This window comes from Mytilus californianus, unplaced genomic scaffold (genome assembly GCF_021869535.1).
Source record: "Mytilus californianus isolate M0D057914Y unplaced genomic scaffold, xbMytCali1.0.p SCAF_3, whole genome shotgun sequence".
Classification (NCBI taxonomy): Eukaryota; Metazoa; Mollusca; class Bivalvia; order Mytilida; family Mytilidae; genus Mytilus; species Mytilus californianus.
This window is the reverse complement of record NW_026262679.1, coordinates 25859499-25876724: the sequence shown is the minus strand read 5'-3', so window position 1 is coordinate 25876724 and position 17226 is coordinate 25859499. Positions and strand designations below refer to the sequence as shown.

The 17226-nt window shown below is 31.2% G+C and overlaps 1 protein-coding gene across 8 annotated transcripts in view; it reads right to left on the bottom strand.

Annotated features, from left to right (window-relative positions):
- Positions 1-201: 201 nt before the first annotated feature.
- LOC127734220 (IQ domain-containing protein H-like) overlaps positions 202-17226 on the bottom strand; it is a 36863-nt gene continuing 19838 nt past the window's right edge. For 5 of the 8 annotated variants that reach the window (XM_052243983.1, XM_052243977.1, XM_052243979.1 and 2 more), the window contains 14 exons: positions 17118-17226; positions 15473-15700; positions 14744-14894; positions 14175-14350; positions 9490-9762; positions 8058-8246; positions 7675-7795; positions 6979-7253; positions 6219-6404; positions 5745-5870; positions 5355-5416; positions 4005-4113; positions 3394-3447; positions 202-2336 (listed from right to left, as the gene is read on the bottom strand). In XM_052243983.1, coding sequence (XP_052099943.1) covers positions 2250-2336; positions 3394-3447; positions 4005-4113; positions 5355-5416; positions 5745-5870; positions 6219-6404; positions 6979-7253; positions 7675-7795; positions 8058-8246; positions 9490-9762; positions 14175-14350; positions 14744-14894; positions 15473-15700; positions 17118-17226 — 2146 coding nt within the window. In that variant the 3' untranslated portion in view covers positions 202-2249. The remainder of the gene's footprint in view (positions 2337-3393; positions 3448-4004; positions 4114-5354; positions 5417-5744; positions 5871-6218; positions 6405-6978; positions 7254-7674; positions 7796-8057; positions 8247-9489; positions 9763-14174; positions 14351-14743; positions 14895-15472; positions 15701-17117) is intronic. The other 3 variants (XM_052243984.1, XM_052243981.1, XM_052243982.1) reach the window with 1 other exon arrangement.

The window sequence follows — 17226 nt, the reverse complement described above, 5'->3', positions numbered from 1 at the left end:
CGAAGCATTTCACACATGCACTTTTCTTTTTTGACATTGTCACCCTAGTTGAAAATTGACCTTTTGGTGACATTACCCATAAGTTAATGTTGTCATCCAGTTAACGTTATATTGATCCCAACACTGCACAAATTTCTGATCTAATCTGGTGTAAAATGAAATCTAATACAAAAAATCTTGGAAATAAAATATGACTAGACAAAAGTTTTTCATAATCTCTTTTTATATTATATATGTTTTGATCCATGACATCCAAAGATTTTATTTTACTTAATAAAAGTAAAATAAGATAATACAAGGTTTAAATTAATAAAATAACATAACAATAAACAGTTAAACGTAATTAATCACAGAATACAAATATTGATTTAAAAAAAATATATAAAATAAAATGTAAAGAAACAATTTACTGGAACAGTACAAACACCAAAAGACAAGGTTTAAGTGGCCTTTTTGGTCCCTCAATTTGCAGAAATTAATCATTCATCTGTGAAGTATTTATAAGTATTAAAATTATAAAAAATAAAATAAGAATGTGTCTGCGGACACAAATTCCCCCGCTCAAGCTTCAAACAAACGAAAATGGCACGAATGGAAAGACAGAATGACAGAAAGATGAAAGGACTGGAAAGACGGACAGTCAAGGGTAACACTTTTAATGCCCCAGTCACCTACAGCTGGGGCATAAAAATGACCAAAGATTTGATTACACTTCTCTGTTTCATATTTTTTAACCTTTCATAAGACCTTCTAAATTTGTCATTTTGCCAGAAAATGCAGAAAATTTATATTTTTGACATCAGAATCTGCTCTTTCAAACACCTTAGACCAAATAGACTAATGCAACATTGTTACATAATTACAACATAAATGTTTATATCAAATTGTTTTATCATATTATTAACCAAAACCTAGAAATTATTACTATTAACATACAAAGGGCCCCGTACCAGACCTTGACCTCTACTTTTTAATGGAGCTGTATAAGTAAATACTTCTCTTTTATTTGTAGTTGTATTGATTAAAATATAAAACATAAAAAATAAAAGCTATTTAAAGAGAAACTTATTAGTTTATAATTTGTTTATGTTCATCTATGAAAACCTGATTCCAAGTAAAATATTATTTTAATACAATCACTGTTCTTACCTCCACTTACCTATTTATAAATAATTCAATTAAACATATAAATACAATACAGGCCTAAAGTATATCATTGCAGCACCTTTCGAGGTTAAATAAATAAATGCACTTCAATACATCATGATAACCATTATATTAGTCGTGCAGACAGACACACACATTATGACTAGAAATGTGCCCAATATGTACAATAGTGAGATAAAGATTTTAAACAATGTTCAATGATAAATTAATCTGTAGAATCATAGAAAATGCTTTGTATAAGTATAACACTGATAATTTTTTACATAAATTATCTACATTGTGCATTGCTGATTTTGATTCAAGTGCAGAAAAAATGAAAATAATACATTTAAACATAACAAGGCATAAAATAATTAGGAACACCGTAATGTACCTAAAGATTACTAACATTAGCAATGGTGAACATAAAATATACCTTAAGGAAAACTTTTAAATAAGATACTGATAGTGGGTTATTAAACTGTAATAACTGTCATGTCTCTACAATTGCTAAGTAACAGAAAAGTTTGAAATTCAGATTACCAATTCAATCTTTACTTTCAAAACTTATTTTAATCTCTACGATTGTACAGGGACTGAAAGTTAGACAGAATGGAATTATATTACACCGATGAGACCGCAACCCATCATAAAAATATGATATCTAATGTTGGAATTAGTATATATGTATAAAATTTAAAGAATTAAGATTCAACCTGGACGGATAAAGACTTAACATTATATTGTAAAAATAAAAGTATTTTTTATCACAGAATTCTTAAATATATCACAGATATAACAAATAAAATTGTAACATACAGGGAAAGTTGTTAGATGAATACACATTATTGACAAGGACAAACTGTATTTTAAAATGATTAAACCCTGATTAGATTTACAATATTAAAACTATCAAATGCAAGTACAGTACTTAACATTTTATAAATGCTGGTATATTAGAACAATGAGAATGAATTCTACATTATTTCTTTCCATCTTTCAACTGAAACAAGTAATTGTTACAAAAAGACATATAATACACATTCCTGGTATATTTCTCACTTATTGATGAATATTGCAATTTACTATAGTTCTGTCATTACTCATGATGTTTTATTCTGTATTTCTTCATATTCCTCAGCATTTTCAATTGTAATGTTCAAGATTGCTTCAACATCCTTTATAGCACTCTGAAAAATAAATAACAGCTGAATAAGTATTCTGAGTAATCACAGGAAAATGTGCCAAAGTTTCCAAGAACATGGGCATATCTTAAACAACAATTTAATTGAGTTCATAAAGAATGACTCAAATGTCAGTATTGCACACAGAATCTTTCTTAAACACATGGAGTCTATAAATTATTGTGGTAACCTTCTATTTCATTTGGTCTCTGGTGGAGAGTTGTCTCATTGGCAATCATACCACACCTTCTTATATTTATATAAAGAAAATTTAAATATATGGAAATGGAAATGAAAAAAATAACTTATCAAGTTCCCAAATGTAGCCAAATAATTCCAAAATAGCAGGTGCACAACTTCAATGTGTGACATTTTCCAGTGGAATTTTATCAATCTTGTTTGAAAACAGGAGGAATTGATTACACAAAATAGGAAATCTTTTATAATTTTTTGCTAAAAAAATAGACCAAAAACGCAAATGTTTCTTAATCAATTCAGAATGCTCTAGACTGAAAATTTAAATATGTGTAATATTAAATGTAAAAATTCCTAAAACAATTACAAAATAGCATGTGCACAACTTCATCATATGTGCAATCTTTTAGTGAAGCTTCAGGGATCTGGGTTGAAAACTGTAGGAGGAGTTGATTACACAAAACTTGTACCCTCTTTCATGAATTTTGCCGAAAAAAAACTTAGTTCCCAAGTCTGGAAAAATGGGGAAAAAATTTCATCAAACAATTCTACAATAGCAGGTTCACAGCTTCAATATGTGTTTAATCTTTTTGGTGAAATTTTAAGGATCTGAGTTGAAAACTATAGAAGGAGTTGATCATTAAAGGCTCATGTCACTTATTTATTTGTGTAATAAATCTGTAGATTTTCAGTTATCAAAATATTATAATGACATAATCCCAAATACCAATCTAGATAAAAAAAAACCTGTTGCTAAAGTGCTACAATTTCCCCTATTAAAACCGTGCAAGTAATATTCTTTGACCTTATTTCCTGTGGAAATACATTTGTTGTCCTTTCCCTTGGTACACAAAATCAAACATTTTACCTTTATTGCTTCTGAATGAGCAATAGCTTCAGGATGTTCCAAACAGTATCCATACTTTATAAAGGAAATCATGTATGTTTAAATTTGGGTTTTTATTTCTTGAATCATACTAATATTTCAAAGTCAATCTATTTTTTAAACAATTCTGACTGTGGCATTTACAATAAAAATTTCATTGTCAGGATCCACAAGTAAAATGACTTCAAATTATGTGATTAATTTGCTTTCATTTTTTATTCATAAAGAAAGAGGTATGATAAGAGCCATTATTTGGCTACTGAATTTGCAAATATAGTAGTATAATACTTAAAGCCTTTCAAAGATATGTCAATTTTATTGATAAATACACAGGTTAACATAATCTGGGCACTTAAGTGCAGAAAGGTCACAAAATTTAGGTATTTGACCTAAATTGACCATTCCATGCATAGTTTTGGGTCAAAAAATGAGCTAAGGCTTTACTCAAAAAGATATTTTACACACATTAACATCTTTTTAAAATACATTTTGTAACAAATATCTTTTTTTTTTGTAAAGCTTTTGCTGATATCTACATATTATTCTCTGGTGATTTTTTTGTATTAATACATATATCTGTATGGAAAGCTTACCTTGAAATTAGTTTCACCCTGCATGTTTGGTGCTGATATCTCATGATGTATAGTTGACAAGTTCCTGGCAAAGTTAGCTAGAGATGACTTCAGGTCATCACCTATTGTTCTGTAATAAACAGGCATTACATTATACATGCTTCAAACAAGAGTGCACATGCTGAAATGTCTTGCCTGTTTTACTTATCAATTGACCAATGAATGATGAAAATGAGGTCAAGGTCATATGAACCCTGTTAGACAGATATGTACACCTTACAATTGTTCCATACACCAAATATAAATGACCAATTGCTTATAATATCTGAGAAATAGACAAACCACAAAAACTTAACATTGTCCAATGAACCATGAAAATTAGGTCATGGTCAGATGGACATGTACAATTTACAATCATTCCATACACCAAATATATAGGCCCTTTTCCTTATAGTATCTGAGAAAAAGACCAAACCATAAAAACTAAATATTGTGCAATGAACCATGAAATTAAGGTCAATGTGAGATCAAGTGAACCCTACCTGACAGACATGTAGACGTTGCAAGGAACCCATATACCAAATATAGTTATCACTTGACAAAAAAAAACCATTCTTTTTCAAGCAGTCACTGAACCATGAAAATGAGGTCAAAGACAATGGACATATGACAGACGGAAACTTCCTAACATAAGGTATCTATATACAAGATATGAAGCATCCAGGTCTACTACCTTCTGAAATATAAAGCTTTATACAAATAGTTTACATTGTCACCTCTGCTGGATAGTAATCCATGTGTCTCGCATACTGCAAGAGACAAAAATGCTAAAATTTTATTTCAAACTTCAATATGAGTGCTAATTAAAAAAAAATTTCCAGATTTTAAGGAAGAGATTTCCATACAAATGTTTTGATGGAGTTTTAACCTGAATACTTTAATATTTTGCAGGAATGGCTCTTTGGTAACTTTGAAAATGTAAGAACTCTGATTGGCTAATGAATAATTGTGTAAATTTTTTTCAATAAAACAATTCAAACCAAGGTTTGAAGTAAAACAATCATGCATGTTTTTTGAAGATATCATAGGATGACAGGAAATGGAACACCATTATTGCTGTATATATTTCTGCTACATATCCCTTTCACAATTTAGAGAATGCAAATTTAAAATTTATCTGAAAATTGTAAATTCTGGTATTGTCTATACATCTTGTAATGCCAAAAAAGAAAAAAAAACTTGGATGGTACAACATGTACATTGTAGTAGACCTTCCATGCTTATGATTTAATTTTTCTACTTGTTATCTCATGTATAAGGATAAAATAACAAGATCAAAATAATTGTTTCAAAATTGTCAAATAAACTTACAGCATTCCTAATCTTTCTCTCTTTGTATTATCAATCAATGTGAACACTGTGCCTTGTTTTTCCTGAAATATATATTTAGTAGCCATTAAGTCAATTACTAGAAAGACTTCACCTACACAAAACATATGATAGTCAAATAATTTTAACTTTGAATCTTTGAAAAAGAGTATTATAATAACAATGGTTTCTTGGTAGTAACATACAAAGCATCAAAAGAAATCATTTTGCTACTGTTCTTATCTATATTTCTTTATTGCCTTTTTCTCAATTTATGTACTCCATTTTAAAACTTCAAACTAAAAAATTCTTTCATTTCCAACTTAAATCTCTTTGTTCTGTACAGGTATGATCTGTTCTGTTCTGTTAAACATAAATAAGCCCATAATTTACCTTAATATCATAGCCTATACCATGAGCTCTACACATCTGGAAGAACACACTGTAATGTACCACTGCTAAGTTTGTATGTAATAACTTTGTACTCATCACTCCATATCTACTTGTGTTTGGTGGGGCCTAAAATAAGATACAACTCAGGTGATGAAACAAATGATACATTTTTTTTAATTTTCAACTTCCAACTAAATAAACATAAAAAGCTTCAAATATACATCATTTACAAGCTATTCTCTAGGGAAAAAAATCCACTTACAATCCTTATTAAAAAATGGACAAAAACCTACATTTTGGACTGAATTTGATGCTAAAAAAACATTGTTTTTTCAAATTTTAGTTTGTTTTAACAGTAAATACGCACTGAATTTTTTAATCTAAATAAATCAATGAACACTATAAAAGAAATTAGCAAAAGATATCATAAAATGTTGAACTGAGAATACAAACATAAACAACGATCACACTGACCTCTTCTTTTTCTCCAGCTAGCCTCCTCCTCCGTCGTTTTGTATTATCTGATTTAGGAGCAGGAACATTGAATTCATGAGTAGAAGTATCTAGAGCACCATTACTGACATACTGCATTAATTGATACATAGACAGACTGTCACTATAATGTAAACTTAGGTCCAAGGCCCATAACTTCTGGGTCTCCTGAAAAAAAAATCAAAATAAATCACAATTTTTATAAATCATAATAGGTTTGAATCATCTAACGTCTTAAACTATTCAAATTTAATCATACCATAACATTTCTTTGCCAATTTCTGATGTTGTCATTATGAAAGCATAGAAAAATTTCTACTATATAATGAAGTCATACAAAAGGAACACAATTCTTTGAAATCACTTATCCATACAGAGATCAATGTCTGGTTATATAACAGTAGTGAAACAGATTCTACCACTGCTTTATATATGATTCAAATTTTCTTTTAAATCAATTGTAGAATTTACACAAAATATTCTAAATGCATTGCCAGCCATGTTTTAAAAGTTTGAGACCTGTTTAGCTTGCCATGAGGTATGGGTTTTGCTCATTGTTGCAGGCTGTACGGTGACCTATGGTTGTTAACTTCTACGTCATTTGGTCTTTGGTAGAGAGTTTTCTCATTGGCATTCATACTACATCTACTTATTATTATATTGTCTTTTTGTTTCTATGTATGACACTTTGTATAATTAGAACTTTGTATTATTACTTCAAATAACCATTAATGTAACTTACTGTTTTAGGATCAATAAATGTGATAAAGTCAACACAGAAATGTCCCAGAATTCCCCTGGATTTACATGCTTCAGCCACTCTTTTACAAGCAATGTTTAAATCATCAGGTTCTATAGAAGACTGTGGTATGGACACACCCCAGCAACTGAAGGGTGTGTCTGCATGAATCTGATCACCAAGACATACTATATTGTATTTTCCTGTTGGTTCTATTAACATATCTACTGATATAGTTGTTGTTGTATCTGATGGAGGACAAGCTTCTATCACTCCACCTGTAAAATAGGAATATATAACATATGCACATTCTTAGTGGAACCTTGACATTCTAATAACCAACTTACTATAATAATCATGATAGAAGTGTGTGTGGTCAATTTTTGTGATGATCTGACATTAAAAACAAACAGGTATGATTAATAAGAACACATTGGCCAAATTTGCAGATCACAAAGTGATACTAATCTACCTCTTATAACATGTCAGACATCCAGTAAGCACTAATATGGTACAAATATATCAATACTATAATATTCAAATTTTGTCATACTTTATTTAGGCCTCTTGTCCTGAACATGCATGAACTATTTCCAACTGAGCACTAAGGAACCAACTATCAATCAATCATATAATGATTAAGGCATAAATCTATAGCTACATATATATTCTAACAAGGTGTACATCTTTAGAACTTACCTTGACTAAGAAATGCATCGAGGAAAGAATCCCATGTAGGATATAATTTTGTATTAACTGGTTTTGCATGTGTAGCTAGCACCTCTGGTATTTCTGCATGTATTTTTATATAAGCAGCTTCCTACAATATAACAAGTTGGTATTACAGTGTTATTAAATGTGTTTTCATATTAATCCTGTTTTATGTTCAAGAACAGTTGTATTGGGTCGAGGTTAGCTCTATTGGCTCAAGGCGTAGCCTTCATTTTCTTTGGATGTTATGTAGTATTGTGGTTTTACTGAGTCATGATATCTATGGAAACTGGTTTCCTTCAAAGAATAAAAACACTTTTTCAATATTACCTGTGACAAAGAAATCATAAGTGATGTGATTGTTCACTAACCTGAGCCCATTTACGGTCCCATTTATCACCATATCGTCTGGATTCCTTCAATGCCCATGGATAACACTGTAAATGGTCTGCAATATCACAATACGCTATCCCTCGTCCATCAAACTCATCATCTAATTTAAACAACCATCTACGTACTGTCAGATTTTCTGTAACTAACTGGGCTAAACTTTCATGTAACTGGAAAAAAAAAGGCACTAACTGTCTTACATATACAAGTTTATTGAATTCAAGACATCTTATGAAAACTTCAATATTTCATGCAGCAAAATCAGTTTAATAATATTAATGCTTCCATTGCTCAGTGAAAAACTAGAGGCTCTAAGGGGCCTGTATCACTTATCTTGAAAAATTGTCCTTCAACACCTTGTTATGGATTTTCAAAAAACAAATCTGTCAAGCTTGTATCTATTGGTTTATATAAGTGAAGGTAAAAGTTAGAATGAAGTCTATATAAAAGTTGATGGAAATGATTAGATATATTTTATACTCAAAAGTTGCAGCTGGTAAATACCTGAAATTTTGAGAAGCGTAAATATGTCAGACAAATATGTATATTTCATTTGAAAAAATCTTTATAGTTAAAACTAGAATTAAGACTTCCAATTTCTAATATAAACTTTTTGCTGTTCCACAATATAATTTACATCTTTTATTTCGTTTTAGTTGACATAAATTATTGAAAATTCAGTTATAGAAGGAAAAAGATCTTTTGAATTTGTGATGTTTGTGTTTCATTTGACACTTTTTTCTTTATGCATCACAATAGCCAAATGTGACATAAAAATTCAGCCTGAGTGAAAATTTCTACTATCCATTTTTATTTATCATTTATTCTTATCTATCATAATAAAAGAACAGAGTTCCAATGTCCCCCGAGTTGCATATATTTTATCTGATCTGTCCAACAACAATAACTAAAAATAAATTTTTTTTGGTCTTTAAAACTTTTTAAAATCATCTTACTAGAGAGTTGAAGACTTGAGAGCAATTTCAGATACATTTAATATTTCCAAGAGAAACTCATTAAAACTATTTGATCAGCACTTATTTAGAAATTGTCTGAGACATTGCTGTTATATACCTTTGATATGAATTTGATAAAAATCTGGCAAAAATTGTACATGTGAGAGCACTTACAATGCAATTTTCCATATAATCAATGTTTCCATGGGACATACCTCTTTTAAAAATTATTGATCGGCACTGATTTTCGAACTCATTAAAGACATTGCTTATATAAACCTATGATATAAGTTTCATAAAAATCTGGAAAGAATTGTACACGTGAGAGCGCTAACAAGACCAGATAGATGCCCAGTATTTCTATGTCCCCTTGCGTGGGGAACAAAAAATAATGAATGAAACATTTTTATAACCCATTGCATTCTGCCCATTGTTGTGAGCCCATATCAAATCTTACCTGACCAAGACTATATACATCATATTCACTAGGAGGCATTTCTACATTGGCACTGGCAAAGATACGTTTACACCCTGATTTAGTGGAGTAGAGATGTGCTACTTCAGGCTCTGGAGCCAAGATAGGAACATCTAAAAAGTCTGCTATAGCTAAGTCATCCTTGTGTGGTACCCCAGTTACTATGTAAGCCTCTCTTCCTTTAATTAATGTTTTTATTCTTCTTAAAGCTCTAGGACTGTATTTCAGAAGTGATGACAAACAAAATCTGTGACCCTGAAAAGTAACAAAATAGGTGTAATTTGCAGCCTTCTAAAGTTACAGGTTTTTTTCTCTTGAAAATAGTCAATTCTTTTCGGATTGTTTCACAATGTAAAACTATGGAGGAATGCTGGTATTTTGAATATAAAGTTTCCTGGTTCCTGAATCAATCTGTTCAACCTGAGCAATTTCAATTTCAACAGCTGACAATCTCTTACAGTGTCCTTGTTAAAATCTTAATACAAGAACTGACTACTCATCTTTAATTTTTTTGTGCATCATCAAGTGATCTGTGCTGAGATCTGTCTTGACATTCAATTTTCCATTAGTTATCAAAATGTGAAAAATTTACCTAATAGCATCATCGTTGACATTTTGACAAATTGAAGGTAAACTATCATTAAATCAAAGCACTGTAAGCGCTGTAGGCAGTTAACCAAAAACCAAGGCAAACGTAATTATGAAAACTGTGGCAATGTTGCTTCAATTTTCTTTTAAGATTTGAAAGAACAAATATTAAACATTCGTATATTGTACATTTATGTTCATTAAATGAATTGATTATTAAGGCAAATTAATTAATATTTCATCAAGGTTTTCAAAAGCAACTCATATATCAATGTAAATGACCCCCATCTTCACCCCCCAAGTGCATGATGTTACTCCATACCAAGTTTGGAATAAAATGACAGGTGATTATAAAACAGTTGGTCAAACATTCTCGGGCTTTACACTGCTTGAAAGATTTATATGTTTTCTTTAAAATGAGCCATAAATGAAAATTATTATAGGCCCAGAAATAATTTAATAAACAATTAAAGTAAATTCAATAATCTACTCATTTTTTGGATCAAAATTTTTTTATAATAAACAAGAAATAATTGTAACAGGATGCCGTTACGAAGTCTCCCAAACAAAGCCCCCATAATTCGTCATTCCCATGGTCTCCTGACATTGGGCAAAGTCCAGTTCATATTGGTTTGGTCTAGTAAAGTGATATGCATATGTGACACCAAGGAGATTGACCCTGTATGTCATTCAAATCTTTTTGAAATGATGAACAGGAATAAATATGGTTTAGGTGTGGGTATCTCGACTGTTTACAAGTTCTCAAACAGGAGGGGGTGGGGTGACCCCAGTGACTCCCCCCTATATTTCATTTGATTTGTTATATTGTCCCATACATGAATACATATGGTTTAGGGGTGGGGATCTCGACCATTTCCAAGTTCTCAAACAGGAGGGGGTGGGGTGACCCCAGGGACTCCCCAAATATTTCATTTGATTTGTTATATTGTCCCATACATGAATATATATGGTTTAGGGGTGGGGATCTTGACTGTTTACAAGTTCTCAAACAAGAGGGGGTGGGGTGTCCCCATGGACTCCCCCTATATTTCATTTGATTTGTTTTATTGTCCCATACATGAATATATATGGTTTAGGGGTGGGGATCTCGACCATTTCCAAGTTCTCAAACAGGAGGGGTAGGGGTGACCCGAGGAACTCCCCATACATTTCATTTGATTTGTTATATTGTCCCATACATGAATATATATGGTTTAGGGGTGGGGACAAGTTCTCAAACAGGAGGGGCGGGGGTGTCCCTAGGGACTCCCCCTATATTTCATTTGATTTGTTTTATTGTCCCATACATGAATGTATATGGTTTAGGGGTGGGGATCTCAACCATTTCCAAGTTCTCAAACAGGAGGGGTTGGGGTGACCCCAGGGACTCCCCATATATTTCATTTGATTTGTTATATTGTCCCATACATGAATATATATGGTTTAGGGGTGGGGATCTCGACCGTTTACAAGTTCTCAAACAGGAGGTGTTTGGGTGACCCCAGGGACTCACTCTATATTTCATTTTTGATTTGTTTTATTGTCCCATACATGAATATATATGGTTTAGGGGTGGGGATCTTGACCATTTCCAAGTTCTCAAACAGGAGGGGGTGGGACGACACTGGGGACTCCCCCAAATTATTTTCATTTGATTTCTTTAATTGTCCCATTCAAGTATATATATTGTTTAGGGGTGGGGATCGCGACGGTTTACAAGATAAAAGTACATTTTCAAATTAAAGGGGGTTGGGATGACCCCCAGGGACTCACCCTATATTTTGGTTGATTTTTTGTATTGTCCTGTTCTCATTACTGAAGACTGCATCACCTACTGTTTTCGAGAAATAGTCATTTGAAAATTAAAAAAAAATAAAATCTCATAGGGTTCTATAGTAAACCCCTCCCTTCTTCAGGCCCCTCCAAATACCCCTTAATAGACCCCAATGCACAAACAAAAGATAAATGGCTCCGCTAGACATGTTAGTCTAATATTTTATGAAACCCTAAGTAAATCTGACAAACGGTCAAAGTTGTCTTCTTAGACGGTTTGAGTGGATTCGGTCCGACTTGTCTCGGGGACAAGTTGTCCACATTACTTAAAACATCCCATCAACGTCGATTTCCACATCTGTTTTCATGACCTCGTTTCATTCATAAAATAACAACAACCTTATTTGGCAAGATAAGTTAGAAATTACCACCCACTTATATAACTTCATTTCCTCTATCATAGAGATTTGTTGTACATGAACAATATTCCTGCGCATTTTGCCATTTGGGAAATATAAACGACTTGTAATTACCGATTTTCGGCGATGAAATATTTCATACAATTGTTCTTTGACATCGTAGCCAAAAGCACAGGGGATAATAAACTACGTACGGATTTCTATAGAGCACTACTTCCTATGTGCAACTTCAAAAGTTTTGGGTAGTTCGACGATCATTTAAGGTTTTTCTGGTCATATTTTTTGTATTCCAGAAATAAAAGTATTAAAAAAATGTCCAATTAGTTATAAATAACATAATAGCCAGCTAGATAATAACAATGGCACGTATTTCAGCATTTATTGGGTAGAACACAAATCTAGGGTGCTCGCATAAGGCAGCTTAACTGCCTAAAAACAGTGTACACTGTATAAGTTGATGGCCATTATAATTTTCTTGTTATTCCAATGAATGTACAATTATTAGTTCTTCTTATATTATGTTAGTTTAGCTGTTCTATAAATTATATATAAGGCTGTGTTGCATATAACATTCCCATAAATACATGATTGAAATTAGATAAATTAAAGTATTAAACAATGTATCTTCCATATACTGATATGTACCTTTATATTCTGTGTATAATATAAGCAACATACCCAACAATTAAGTTACTCAAACACAAACATGTCAAATTATTCATTAATTATGAAAATCTTTAATAACTAAATAATAACAATAACAATAATAAACAGTAAGGGTTGTTCCATATTTACAAACAAGGGATAAGGGAAGGCACTTCAAAATCTCATCTATGGGTGGATGTTTTTGCACAGTGAAAGTGTAAGAGAAGTTTTAAAATTGTCTCCATAGATGGTTACATTTCCCAAAGTGCCTTCCCTGGGTATCATGCATGTTTCAATGGAACAGTCCTAAGGCACAGTGAAATAAATACAAACACTTGTTGCAGTCTGAAATATAATGTTAAATCATAAAAAAGTCATTTCAATTATAATATTACCATACATATATTTATTCTCAAGCTTGTCCTGTGGTTGCATGTTTTAATTTTTTTTCTCAAGCAGCACATGAATTGTTTTGCATTATTGAAATTTTTTTTGGAAACAAAGTTTTCCATTTTTATGGTTAAAATATGTAAGACTTTATCAAAAGCATCAAAATAGAGTTATTTCTCTTGAATGAAAAAAAAATGTCTTAAATATCCCAATTATGTCTGACTTAATCTATTCTAGTGGTAGCCTTTACACAAAATTGACAAATTTGAAGATGAAATTGTAAAAGATATGTCCTGCCAATATGGTTTTAGACATCATACCTATGGCCATTAAAAAATTTAAATGCATCAAATCCAGTAAAATTAAATCATGCATGTGAACATTTTTTGAATGGCAAACAAAAAGTACTATATTATATTCTGTAGAAATGTATTTTCATACAATATATCTGTTTCATCATATAATCTTCTTGTAATAATCCCATCTTGATAGTGACTAGTATACATATTTTGCCTAACTACATGTATAGTTTCTGGTCAAGCATGATGTGGCAGGGCTCTCTTAAAGACCATCTTCCAGCTTGAGAGGAGATGTTAACTAGCACAACATTGTTGTGACTATTTCTTTATTCAAATTTTGTAAAATTGTCCCATTTTTTACCTCAATTATCAAACAAAAAAGATCAGGAACCTTTTCATTTTTTTTTCGAAGAGAATAAAATGATATATGGGTAACAACATCTTTAAAATATTGAAATCTCACTGTGGAATTATACGGGTGGACATCCTTTTATCTTATTAATATAGACATAATTTGGATGGAATTTATTTGATTTTGAATTAAACTGATTACCTGGAAGCTATTTATAGCCTCTGGCATGATAACATGATATCTCTCCCCCATATTAGCTTGGTCCTCCACTTCTCCACTATCTACCGCATGCCTTAGACCAAGAAGTTTGGAATAATACTGCTCTGTCTCATCGTGTATGGGGACAGGAGATACATAAATTACATCTACATTGGGATCTAAAACAGTAATCAATTACCACATTAAAAAAAATTTAAATTACAATCAGGTCAATATCCCAAAATTTACTTCTTTAATAGTCAATGAGGCAGGAATCATACTCATATCAATAACTCCAATACCTTAAGGCATAAGTAATTTGGTGTTAAAGACCAAAAGTTGGACAACAACATGAACAGGTATGCACATTTTTTTTCTATCATCATTTAAATCATTATTTCTTGTATATTTCTTATTTTGTTAACCTTTTAAAAAGGCACCATGATTTAACATTGTTTTTCTTGAATTAAAGTTCTATTACTAAGAAATGATCATCCTGAAAAATTGTCAAAATTGTCCACGATGAGCAAATAAAGTTCTCTGAAACTTTGAAATAAAGTATGCATAATAACCTCTTATATCACACAGCCGAGCCATTTGTGTATTTTGTCTGATTGCAAAGTCATTAATATTATCTCTGATATCTTGTGACAAACCAAGAGAAGGAATGTGTATAATAACTCTTCTAGAATTCTTGATGCGATCCCATGACATTGCAAATTTCTGAAAAAACAAAAACAATAAATTAGAAAATAAATATTAATGTGCAAATGTTTTTAGTAATCATGTACAGAAACATACAATATAGCACATAATTTAAAATTCAGACAAAATATTTTGATTTGACAATAATTCCAGTCTACTTGAATTAATGTTATGAGAGGACTAGGTCCAAATATTCAAAAGAACATAAATCTCCAAATGTTGCTGAAATTTCTTTTGGAAACAAGATAACATGAGATTTTTAACAAATAATGCAAAATTTTCAGGATTCCTCTTGAACTTGCAGTATTTTTTTCCCCTTAAAACATAATCATAATCATACTAGTAACCTTAATTAATTACCACAAACATATATTATACTTATTAAAGAAATCATATTAAATATACATTAGAAGTATTTTAACAACTTTTGTTTAGTTTTCAATGATCATATTATAAGAAAGACAATTACAATATTCATTCTAATCACATTTAAGTCAAACTATTCATTTACAAATACTGGGATTTTCAAAAAAATAATCCTAAAACAGACTTCCACTAAAAATGAAGATGCTAAATGCATCTCATATGTAATTGACCTTTGCCCTTCTTCTGAAGGCCTCAAGATTATCATCTCTCGTTTGGTGAAGTTGTTCCCTGACTTTAGACATTTTAATATGCATGATCCATGAGATGGCAATGACACCAGCTGCCCATTTCTTTCTCCTATATTCCAGATACTCTGATCTGTCCCTAAACATTCTCCATGCTGATTGTATTCTAGTGGCTGCAATATCCTGTCCTGATGAACTTCTATATTGTCTTCCCTAAGAAAAAAAAAGAAGATATTTCATAATTATATACACTTTAACGATAATGGTTCATTATTGTTATTATATTATTTAAATCTTAAGACCATTTTTATTTTAAAATAAATAGGATTTTTTATCAAGCGAGGGATGAATAATTATTTGTGCTATATATATAGAATAACTGCAGTTTTTGATACCAACTTTATCAGCAAAAAAATCAAGCGAGCCTGCTAGGGCGAGCTGATATTTGATTGATTGATTGTTGCTTAACGTCCAGTGGCAAATATTTCATGCATGTTCAGGACGATGCTGATATTTGAGCTGATGAAGTCAGTATCAAGAAATAAAATGTCATTACTCTTTTATTGCCAATTTGTCTTAACAAAAATTTTTTTTTGGGGTTGAGAATATGAAATAAATGAATTAGTTAGTAAAAACAACTTTTACGCGTACAAAACATTGTTATAGTTGTTCGGTTGTATGAATGAAGCTGCATGCTTTTCATTGATAAATTGACGCAAATAGACATGTACACGTAACGTTGCTGCACTTATACATGACATCATTGCCTAATATTTATGAGTCTCAAATCCTGTCCATAATCTTAACAAATATTAGACAGTAAGATCAAAGGAAAAATGTACAAATTGCTGATGAATTTATATATCTTGGTCCTACAATTATTCTACATTGTTTCAATGTCCATTTTCTGACACATCAATGAGTCTTCCTTTTTTAAATTTTTGCTTAGAGATTCCCATGCAGTCCTTGATTTACATTGAAAAAAGTTGCAAGTATGTCATAATTGTAGGTGCTTGTACAGTAATCATGTTAGCATATCCTGATATCATATATGTGTATGTATAACTTCCAATCATATTATCATACAAAGTTGAATGCCTCTGATATATGAATGGAATAGACCACTTTTGAACAGTAAACCATCCAGACAACTGATGTACAAAAATGGAATATTGGGAGATAAATTCAACTAATACAGAATATAAATGTATGATATTTTTGCTAATTAAATCCCCTAGTTTCATTAACAATTAACAACACAGGGAGAAACCTTAGCGTCATTGTCATAGCGCTAAGGGATACTGTTCACAACTATTAATGCAATAAAATATTTGAAGTTGGTAAAAAAAAAAGAAAAAAAAAAAAGAGATAAATTCTAGGAAAATCAAACATATATATTTGAAACATATTAAGGGTCTGCTGGGGTTTACAAAATACAGAATAATGGGCAAAAAAAAGAAGAGAGAAAATTGGCCTAAAAATTAAGAATACAGAAATAAAGACCAGTCCAAATCATCATTTATAGATGGATACCTATATATTGCTTTTCCAAGATTGTAAAATAAAAGTGCATATGTTGTTTTCAAGGATAATAAAGGTTTTTCTGAAAGGTTTATCAGTATTATCTTACTGGTTTGTTTATTATATTCTCCACATCATCTCTGTTGATGACAACAGACAGAATTTCTCTGATTGATGGAGCTTTCTCTAACTCAAACTCTAAGGCCAAATCTGCCAGT